Source organism: Quercus suber, unplaced genomic scaffold, assembly GCF_002906115.3.
Source record: "Quercus suber isolate HL8 unplaced genomic scaffold, Cork oak 2.0 scaffold_280, whole genome shotgun sequence".
NCBI classification, from domain to species: domain Eukaryota; kingdom Viridiplantae; phylum Streptophyta; class Magnoliopsida; order Fagales; family Fagaceae; genus Quercus; species Quercus suber.
The window spans coordinates 310,858-322,339 of record NW_027069736.1 but is presented as its reverse complement, the minus strand read 5'-3'; the positions used below and the strand labels follow the sequence as shown (position 1 = coordinate 322,339).

Genomic DNA, 11,482 nt, shown 5'->3' with positions numbered 1-11,482 from the left:
AAAGGGCACTCGCAAAGAATGTGTACAAAAATAAATAAAAAATAAAAAACTTTTTTTTTCCTAGAAGCTTTTAGCAACTTTGAAATCTTCTTGATGAAGATTTGTACATTAATGGCTCTCCACGAAGCTTTGTTATATGGCTTAATGGTTGCTTTTTCCCTTTTATTATTATTATATATAATTAAAAAAGCATCTAGGACCTTGTGTAATGGACATTTGAGTGTCTTTCATGTATTAGCTTCAAATGACTATTATTCCATATAGAATATCTATTCCCTTATTTTATATATATATATATAAATCTGTTCAGGATCTAACCGGCGCCGAACCGATCCAACCACTTCCAAGCAGTTAGTAATAAGTTCTTCTTGCTCTTCTTCAAAACTATATATATATATATATATATATATGAGATGGGTTTAAGTTACACCTGATGTAACTTTAAAGAGTTACACATTTTTTAAACCATTGGATATCAATAGATCCAAAGGTCAAAAAAAGACTCTCATTAATGGTAATATTCTTATTAAGATCTTATTAATTATCCCTCGTTTATTATATTTTATACCTGTCTTTAAATAAAAAAAAATGTTATATTTGACTCTCTCTCTCTCTCTCTCTCTCTCTCTACGTTTCTCTCTCTATATCTTTCTCCTCCATCGTCTTCTTGATGATAAAGGGTGTGTTGAAAGATTTTGGGCGCAGATCAATGGGTTTCATTGGAGAGTCAAATATAAGACTTGTTGTTGGGTTTAGAGATAGATATAAAATATAATAAATGAGGGATAATTAATGAGATTCTAATCAGAATATTAGTATTAATGAGGATCATTTTTTGATTGTTGGATCTACTTAAATCTAATGGTTTAAAAAATGTGTAACTCTAAAAGAGGGAAAATTATTGTGTACTCCCGGAATACCATAAATGGGTGCTCCCTCTCTTACATGAATGGGAGGCCCACTAATTAAATTCATGGTGGGATCCACCATTCATGTGAAAGGAGAGCGTTCGCATTTATGTTACTCCGAGAGTACCTAATAATTTTTCCTAAAGAGTTACACCAAATGTATCTCTCTCTCTCTACATATATATATATATATAAAAGTTACAACCTATAGATATGATAGATTTTTGTCTCCTTCCTATCGCCCATGCATGTTTTACTTCATTTGAACTTAAGGGGGATAAAATTTATTATTTTCTCACAACTTTTATATATATATATATATATATTTCATTGAGTGTTAAAAAAACATAAAACAAAAGTAATCACATGGGTGTAAAAGTTGGCACAGAAAAGGCATGATACAAATAATTAGAGTTTATTTATTCATTTTCTATTGATTTTTAAGTAGACCATTTTCTATAGATGTAATTTTGTCAATTGGATTTTATTTTTATGTAACGGGGTTTGGTTATGTATTGTCAAAGTTATAACTATTGTACGGTTAATTGAAGATATCTCCTAGCCAAGTAAATCTTGATTTAATAGTGATCAATTAGTCATGCACAGAATACAATTAATAGTAATTAAAAAAAAGGAAAAAAAAAGGGAAAAAAGAAGAAGTACTCATTTACACTACAATCAATCTTAATAACATATTAATTTAACCGAATATCTTAACATTTAAATAGTCTCCTACTTTCTTCTCAAAAAAAAAAAAAAAAAAAAGTCTCCAACTTTCAAGCGAAAAAAAATTTAACCGAATATCTTAACATTTAAATAGTCTCCTACTTTCCTCTCAAAAAAAAAAAAAAAAAAGTCTCCAACTTTCAAGCGAAAAAAAAGTTGTGTCCTACTTACTTCCATATATTCTATCAAGGAAATAAAATCTTACTTTCATAATATTAAACAAATGCTCGGTTTTGCCTTATATACATTTTTTTTTTTATATTAAAAACTTGATTTTCGTGGCAGCAGTATTTCATTTCCAGTTTGGTAATTTGACTATTAAAAATCTACTTTTTGAAGATTTATTACTTTTCTAAGAAAACTGCCACAGTGCCACTTTTATCAATTTTAAAAACTTTCTTAGGCCGGATATCAAAGACCATCACTAATGTTTTCAATTTCAATATCTTCATATTCTCGAGTTTTTTTTTTTTTTTAACGAAAATAATTATTTATCAAGTAATAGCAAACTGCAAACTTTAAAGAGATTTCTTTAAAATTATAGAATCATATACAAATTAAAATTTTTTAATTATAAAATTATTTCAGATGAAAATATTTATAAATAAAAAATTCAAGTGTTTAATTGCAGTACTGAAAATACTACGAAAAATCAACAACACTAGAGAACGACGGCTGAAGACTAGAGACATTAGTAGGTACTACAAAACATCAGTGATAATGGAAAATGACGACTGAAGACCAAAGATGTTAGTAGGAGTTTAAATTTTCTGTTCTACTTTTCCTGTTTCACTTTAATTTCACTAATAAATACTTGCCACGTGTTCACCTAATTAATTAAATACTACTATTAATATTACTACTAACATAGCAGGGATAGTGGTTGGATGGCTGACGGTAACACATAGAGAAATTTAGTTGATGAGTTTTGAGGATTTACATACAATCTTATTTATTATTTTTTTAGGTAATAGATTAAAAAAAAAAGTTAAAAAAAACTGTAAATCTATGTTTCTTTTATTTATTTATTTAATTTTTATACCAGAGACACCAAGACCGTTGTTTCGTTTAATCACCATTTGTTTCCCACACCATTCTCTCAGGTCACATTTCTCTCTCTCCCTCGACTTCCGAGCTCACCCATTGCCGCCGCCTTGAAGGGTTGAGGATCCCCCATCGCCGCCGTGGGGGTCGATTTCTTGTTTATATGGCAGGTAATTTCATTCTTGTTATTTCTAATGGCTTCCGATTGATTGAGCTGTTGAGCGTTGAGTAATGGCCCCTGACCTATTGATTCATGCTTGTCAACTTGATGTAGTTTTTTTTTTGGGTTTCTTATTCAGACATTTCTGCAATTTGAGATGGGGTTTATGTTGTCAATTTTGTTTTCTTGTTCTTTTTAGAATATGTGAGTCTGATACTTTGATTTGATATTATTTCTGTGAGCAATTTGAGCTGTTGATTCATCCTAAATTTATTTTTCTTGATTTGGTATTTGAAATTTGGTCCCATTAGGCTAAGCTATTGATTGATTCATGGTTGTTAGCTGAACACCACTGAGGATGTTTAGAAATTAGAAGCCACTTTGAAATTTGGTGGTTCTGTTTTGGTATAATCAATGGTGTTTTTTAGGTAATAGATTAAAAAAAAAAGTTAAAAAAAAACTGTAAATCTATATTTCTTTTATTTATTTATTTAATTTTTATACCAAAGACACCAAGACCGTTGTTTCGTTTAATCACCATTTGTTTCCCACACCATTCTCTCAGGTCACATTTCTCTCTCTCCCTCGACTTCCGAGCTCACCCATTGCCGCCGCCTTGAAGGGTTGAGGATCCCCCATCGCCGCCGTGGGGGTCGATTTCTTGTTTATATGGCAGGTAATTTCATTCTTGTTATTTCTAATGGCTTCCGATTGATTGAGCTGTTGAGCGTTGAGTAATGGCCCCTGACCTATTGATTCATGCTTGTCAACTTGATGTAGTTTTTTTTTTGGGTTTCTTATTCAGACATTTCTGCAATTTGAGATGGGGTTTATGTTGTCAATTTTGTTTTCTTGTTCTTTTTAGAATATGTGAGTCTGATACTTTGATTTGATATTATTTCTGTGAGCAATTTGAGCTGTTGATTCATCCTAAATTTATTTTTCTTGATTTGGTATTTGAAATTTGGTCCCATTAGGCTAAGCTATTGATTGATTCATGGTTGTTAGCTGAACACCACTGAGGATGTTTAGAAATTAGAAGCCACTTTGAAATTTGGTGGTTCTGTTTTGGTATAATCAATGGTGCCCTGGTAACACAGCTTAGGTTTGGTAATGCCATGGTTGGACCTGGTTTGCATAGGATGCACATTGACAACAGGAAGTGGAGGTTGAGACTGAGTAGTTGGTAAGACTTCTGAAGGAGGAACAGAATCTGGAACAGTAGATGAGGGAAGAGCAGCGGAATTAGGAAGTGGGTCTAGAGAAGAAATAGGAGTAGAGTGAGGAGATGTGGAGGCTGGGACAGTTCCTAGAAGAGAATGAGAATTGGTAGAATGAAGATGTAGTAAGTTTGACAGCTGTAAAGGATCAATGGAAGAAGAAGAAGCAGGAGAAACAGAAGGGGAAGTATGAGATGTATTGGGAGAAGCAAAAGGAAATAAACTTTCATTGAGCAAGACATGTCTGGAGGTGTAAATGGTTTGAGTATATCTGTCATAACACAAATAACCTTTGGACTGGACAGAATAGCCTATAAAAGTGCATTCCTTGGTTCTGGGTTCAAGTTTGTGAGAAGTGTAAGGTCTAAGATATGGATAACAGGCACAACCAAAGACTTTATGTTGAGAAAGGGTTGGTTTAGAGTGATACAACTTGGACCAAGGAGAATGAGACTGAAGTACAGTTTTGGGATGAAGATTAATGAGAAAAATAGCTGTCTGAACAGCATAGAGCCAGAAAGAGTAAGGAATAGAAGCATGAGACATATTTTACCATGAAGACAAATCTTACAGTTCAAATCTTGCTCTTAACATGGATTTAACTTAGGTATGAAATTATGTGTGATGAAGACATAAGGTATGTTTAGCTGTAAATCTGAAATGGTATGCTGGAATAAACCGATACCAAAATATTCTTCAAATGGACAAGGAATTGCAAATTTTGCTTTTGAGCATGTCACATTGTAGTAGTACTAGCATATGCAGTCTCATTTTGACAATCTTTCAAGTCTTAGCACCTGACCAGACCAACCTCAAAACTGTGACCCACTCTTTGGAATCTTCAGTTCTTCACTATCTCTCTCATCTGCCATGGGCTGGAATGGAACCAAAATAATTGTATCTCCCTTTCTTGAATTCTTATCAATATATCCTCATGTGACATCTGGTTGCAGCCACATAAACAGTAATGCTAGTAGTATTTTAGTTACCAATTACCATCCCAAGGTCTCAAGTTTCTGCTCCTTTTTCTCACTCCCATAAGCTTAGCTTGGATTATTGTAAAAGAGAAAAGCAATAGTACACAGCGCCTAAGGCCGAGCGCTTCCCTCTTGAGGAAGGGGTGGTGTGGTATTTCCACGGGAGAGGTTTATCGTGGTGCACTATCATGATGATGATGATAGTGCGATAGGCGCACATTACCAAAACAATTTGGGGGGATGCCATGGCTGCTCTGTTGCTCTAGTTTTTGCAGTCTGAGCAAAGGATTGTCCCTACATTCTTCTTATAAAAAAACAAAAGAAAGAAAGAAAAAGCAATAGTACACTACATTCAACTTCTCAACTGCTGGGTAAAAAATAAAATCCCTCTATCTTCCATTTATCTCATATGTAATTTGAAATTTATATTTGCATTTTGTTATTCATGTATCACCATCCCGAAACGTGAAAAATTGTTGGGCATTATCTTCAACGACAATAATCTCAATTTTAGCCATCATCCACTATGTTGCTTTCTTGCCCATAAACACAGATCTCATGAAACTTATCAAAAAGAAAAAAAAAAGAAGCAATAGTACACTACATTCAACTTCTCAACTGCTGGGTAAAAAATAAAATCCCTCTATCTTCCATTTATCTTATATGTAATTTGAAATTTATATTTGCATTTTTTTATTCATGTATCACCATCCCGAAACGCGAAAAATTGTTTGGCATTATCTTCAACGACAATAATCTCAATTTTAGCCATCAACCACTCTTTCTTGCCCATAAACACAGATCTCATGAAACTTATCAAAAAAAAAAAAAAAAAAGCAATAGTACACTACATTCAACTTCTCAACTGCTGGGTAAAAAATAAAATCCCTCTATCTTCCATTTATCTTATATGTAATTTGAAATTTATATTTGCATTTTTTTATTCATGTATCACCATCCCGAAACGCGAAAAATTGTTTGGCATTATCTTCAACGACAATAATCTCAATTTTAGCCATCAACCACTATGCTGCTTTCTTGCCCATAAACACAGATCTCATGAAATGTTTGCCATTTTCGAAAATCTGTAAGACGAAAAAATTCCCCCCTCTAATACCAATTGGATTAACTTAGATTCGATAAAGAAACTGCGAATTCCCGCCATAACAATTTCCTTTGAAGTCACGAAAGCAATTTCTGACTAATTTGAGGTAGCTGGGTCTCTCTCTCTCTCTCTCTCTCTCTCTCTCTCTCTGTTTTCACAATTTCACCTTCTTCTTTTCTCTGCTAAAAGATTGCCTTGGATTAATAAATATTTTTTTCTAATATTACTAGAAACAACCTGAAACATAATATAAAAAGATCCCTACTGGTTGACACTGCTCACCATAGCTCTTCCTCTACTCTTTTGATGATGTGATTTGCTGATAGTTTATAACTTTCTCATCAAGTTATCACATCTTGAATAAATAATATCTATCTCATAAATAGAAGATTATCTTTGTTGCAGATGATTGAGATGACATAATGGGTGACCCAAAAAGGCATAGGATTCTGATGGTCTCTGATTTTTTCTATCCCAAATTTGGTGGTGTGGAGAATCACATCTATTACCTGTCACAATGCCTACTAAAGCTTGGTCACAAGGTTAGAGATTGTTATTTGCTTTGGAGGTTCAACTCCTTGCTATTTCATTTGAACATTGCTAGAGGCAATGAGGAAGAAATTTTACAAAGGGTCTATTCTGTTTGATTGGGAAGGAAATAAAGAGAAGAGTTGGAGGAATGTACAAATGGGAATTTTTTTTTTGGAGGTTGTATTTTCCCCATTTTTTAATGAAGAAGAAGATTCTCTCTCTAAAAATATTTTTTGAACAAGCTTCTCATCTCTATAACTTGCTAGTTATTTATCTCTTCATAAATTTATAGAAGAACATTTTAAATAGTTTTTTTGACAACTAAAAGAAAATTTAAATTGTCCATTTTATTATTATTATTTTTCTTTCTATCGCCTTACCATTTCCTTTCTCTCTCTCTCTCTCTCTCTCTCTTCTTATTTTAATTTTACTTTCTTGGAAATCAATTGTGATGTCAAGAGCCTGCTGTCTACTGAATAGCTGCTGCATTGAGTTTTAGTGTTAGTTGTCCTTGATGAAAAAATCTTTTTTTATTTCATTGTTCAGGTGGTGGTTATGACTCATGCCTATGGAAATCGTTCTGGAGTGAGATATATGACAGGTGGTCTGAAAGTCTACTATGTGCCATGGAAACCATTTCTTATGCAGAATACATTACCAACCTTCTACGGGACACTTCCTATTATAAGGACTATCCTTATTCGAGAACAAATATCATTGGTTCATGGACATCAAGCCTTCTCAACTCTTTGTCATGAAGCTCTAATGCATGCCCGCACTATGGGGTACAAGGTGGTATTTACTGATCATTCACTCTATGGTTTTGCTGATGTGGGAAGCATCCACATGAATAAGGTATTGCAGTTTACTTTAGCAGATGTAAGTCAGGCCATTTGTGTTTCTCACACAAGCAAAGAAAACACTGTGCTACGTTCAGGACTGCCACCAGAAAAGGTTTATGTTATACCTAATGCTGTTGACACGGCTATGTTCAAGCCTACCGCAGAGCGACCCAGTGGTAATGAAATTGTTATTGTTGTGATAAGTAGATTGGTTTATCGGAAGGGTGCGGATCTGCTGGTTGAAGTCATTCCAGAAGTATGCCGTATGTATCCTAATGTGAGTTAAAAGACATTATTTTATATTGGGTTCATTTCATGATTGTAGGCATTTATACTTCGTTTTATTTTCTTCCTTGATAAGGCAGTAACATGAACTATGGCCCGATTCTACTTTCACCTAAATGGCTAGAGTTATATATATGACTACAATGCTTTGGAGGCTTCAACGTAAGCCAACCCAGCCATGAAAGTCACACCCCCCTCCCCCTTCTAATCCCAAAAGGAAAAAAGAGGTGATTCTTTGATATGCCTTTTCTACTATGCAGTTGCTTGACCTTTCTCTCTCTCAGGAGAAAAAAATAAAGGAAAAACACCAGAGGTGTTGGCACTGGTGTTAAGAGTAATTCACTTCATTCCTTCAAATAGAATATGACAACAGCACAATGTATACTGATGCTTTAGATGATGTTTCTAGCATCCCTTGTACACTTCCTGTGTACATGGTTTGTGATGTTCTATATTTCCAATATAACCTTTTAGTTATATCTCTCTATCTATCTATATATATATATACTGATGCTTATAATTCAGAGGTCTAACTATGAATTTCAAAGAATTTTGTGATTGACGAATAGCATGAATTAGCTATTCCTTTTGAATCCTGTTGTACTTTCTCTTGAATCTAAGGGGAGTTTCCGTCCTTATTATAAGGAAATCCTTATGTCAAAAAGATTGAAGGTAGGATAGTTGAATACATAACATCATTAATAGTATTATTAGCATGGGTTTTTTTTTTTATATTTTTTTTTATATTTTTATTTTTTTATTTTTTATTTTAATAATGTATAGATATATTTTAAGGTTCGTTTCATTGTTGGAGGAGATGGACCTAAGCGGGTACGGTTGGAAGAGATGAGGGAGAAGCATTCTCTTCAAGATCGAGTAGAAATGTTGGGCGCTGTACCCCATGCTCGAGTACGGTCTGTCTTAATTTCTGGCCATATTTTCTTAAATAGGTAGGTATTCATGGAATATCTTATTCCAATTACTATACTTTTATTTCAATTGTGCGGATAAGTAGTTTACTTTCATTTGGTATCTAGATGAACTTACTTGAAAGTATGGTTGTTGGTAAAATTCAAAATATCTGTTCATCTTACAATTAGATGTAACCAATTATAAATTTGGTAAATTATTTTGCTAGTAAAACTGAAGAATATTTGTTCATCTTACAGTTGTATACGAGTTGTACAACGTTGCTTTCTTATGGTTTACATTCTACAATTTTTTTTTGTTTGCTTTCTTTTGAAGTAGTCTATATCTTTTGAAGTAGCCTAATTTATTTCAAATAGTTTTTATACTTTTGAGATTAAAAAAAAAAAAGAAGTGAAAATGAAAATTAGGTGACAAGAAGGCCTAAATGAAAAGCAAGTATAAGAGAGCAACAGCAACTGCCTAATGACTCATACAATGTTGGTCTTGAGGCACCATTAAAAGAAAGTAAAATTGATGCCAAGGACTGAAAGGCATGCTGATGTGGTTTTCCTGCATCGCGTGCTCAAGTTTTCAATCATGACAAGGATTTCCACAGTTTTCCCTTCAAAGTGCTGTCATTTATTTCTCTTGCACGCATCCCTGTACTAAGATTGCTCCGCTTTTTGTTCTTTTTTTTTTTTAATAAATTAATTACTTATAAAAAGACTCCATAAAAAGGGCCGGAGAAGATTAATTCATTTCAGATAAAACACACACGCACAGAAATAGGCAAAAGAGGGCATGATATAGATAATTCTGGCTAAACAGAAAGCAATAGTGACACAAGACACACCTTCAGCTATTCCTTGGGTTAGTTTTATGATGAGGCTCTCTTTAAATTTTCCTCAGGTTCAACTTTAAGGTGATTGTGAACTGCCAATCTTGAGATGAGCTACAAAAACTATTGAAGGTCCTGAAACATAAATAATACCTACTTTGTTTAGCATGCATAGCATGTAAATCTGCAGCATTGCAATTGTAATAAAATTGGCATTACTTTTATTGTAGCCAAAAAAGATATATTTTTCTTCTATTTGTCTGATCTGATTTGTGCCCTTTTGGCAGTTCGTTAACAGAAGCTTTTTGCATAGCCATATTAGAAGCTGCTAGTTGTGGATTATTAACAGTCAGTACACGCGTAGGAGGTGTCCCAGAGGCATGTATATGAGATGTTTCTTCTGTACCTGGTTGATATAATATTCTCTTGTAAATTACATCTTTGTTGGAATAGATGAGTTTCCAGATTTTTTTTTAAGTAATATTTTAGTTTAGCTAACCCCTTCTATCCTAATAGGTTCTGCCAGATGACATGATTGTTCTTGCGGAGCCGGATCCTACTGATATGGTACAAGCAATCAAGAAGGCGATGTCTATACTTCCTATGATTGACCCCCAAGATATGCACAATCGTGTGAGTGCATTCTTTAAAATATACTTTAGTTTTTACGAATATACACTTATAAAAATAAAAATAAAAAAGTTTTTATGAAAATATATTTGGATAATTCAATAATTACAACAGGAGAGGGCAGATTTGAACCTTAGATGTCTCCAGTGGAAACATCCAGAGGTGCCAAACAGTTGAGCTATAAGGCTCATGGCTTTATGAATATTTAATTACTTGTACTGTGGCCAATCTGGTCCTCTTGTTTCATTATTTTTTGATAGATAAAGAAGCTCTATGATTGGCATGATGTCGCAAAAAGGACAGAGATTGTGTATGACCGTGCTCTGAAGTGCGCTAATCAAAATCTTCTAGAACGGCTGTCACGGTATGATATTAAAAGTTTACGTTTTATTTGATGCTCACGTGTTCTATTAAAGCAAGTCAAGCAAGTACCACTAAAATAAATTTGTTGTACACACAGTATCAATCATCAATTATTATGATTACCTGTGCAAATGAAAAACAAATCTTCATTAGGTGAACATAAAATCTAAATTAAGATTGTTTGTCTGGTACCATCAATGTTGGTTAAATTGGCTACCAACAGCCACGATGCTTCTTGTACTAATACAACATGACAAACTTGATTCAGCAATTTTTTAAAATAATTTGTTCAATAGTTCCCCTCCTCCAACCCCCACCCCCCCCCCCCCCCCCCCCAATTTTTGTCTATTGGGGGTGTAGAACTTAAATTTTGTAGTTTTGTTTAGGTCTAGATGTGTGAAAAATTGAGGGAAATTACTTAGCATTAAGGCAATTTCAAGGGTTGCTGATGGGCTTAATTTGTTTATCAGGTACCTGGCATGTGGAGCTTGGGCAGGCAAGCTGTTTTGCTTGGTTATGATCATTGATTTTTTGTTATGGCGACTATTGCAACTATGGAAGGTATCGTAATGCTTCTTGTATTCTTTTGCAATTTCTGCATTATCTTGTTTTCTTTGTGGCACTAATCTTCCAGTCACATTCCATTAGCCTGCAGAGGATATTGAGGTGGTACCTGATATTGTTCTATCCCATGATGAAGATAGAGAGATATCGCAGGACTTCCAAGTCTTCAACAAGGACCACAGTTTGAGATGATTGTTTCCAAGTGTTCGGTTCCTTTACATGTATGCATTTTTTGAGAATTCTTTTACATACATACATGCCTGAATGTAATGTACAATATGTAATTGTGCTTATAATATAGGGCAATTTTCCGCATTCATTAAACAGAGCTACAAGGCTCTCTTGTCACCACTAGGTCCAACTGTAAATCAAAATGGCCA

At 33.9% G+C, this 11,482-nt stretch overlaps 1 protein-coding gene across 2 annotated transcripts; it reads left to right on the top strand.

The window, feature by feature from the left end:
- The first annotated feature begins 3,340 nt into the window (after positions 1–3,340).
- LOC112035648 (phosphatidylinositol N-acetylglucosaminyltransferase subunit A) lies at positions 3,341–11,426 on the top strand. Of its 2 annotated transcripts, XM_024068480.2 has the most exons (9): positions 3,341–3,514; positions 6,546–6,682; positions 7,218–7,790; positions 8,594–8,748; positions 9,833–9,923; positions 10,062–10,178; positions 10,436–10,539; positions 11,009–11,099; positions 11,187–11,426. In XM_024068480.2, exons 2-9 carry the CDS (start codon positions 6,563–6,565, stop codon positions 11,292–11,294), a joined length of 1,359 nt encoding a protein of 452 aa, XP_023924248.2. In that variant the 5' UTR covers positions 3,341–3,514; positions 6,546–6,562; the 3' UTR covers positions 11,295–11,426. The 2 variants fall into 2 exon arrangements, with proteins under 2 accessions (XP_023924248.2, XP_065637902.1); XM_065781830.1 differs by lacking the exons at positions 8,594–8,748; positions 9,833–9,923.
- The last annotated feature ends 56 nt before the right edge of the window (positions 11,427–11,482 follow it).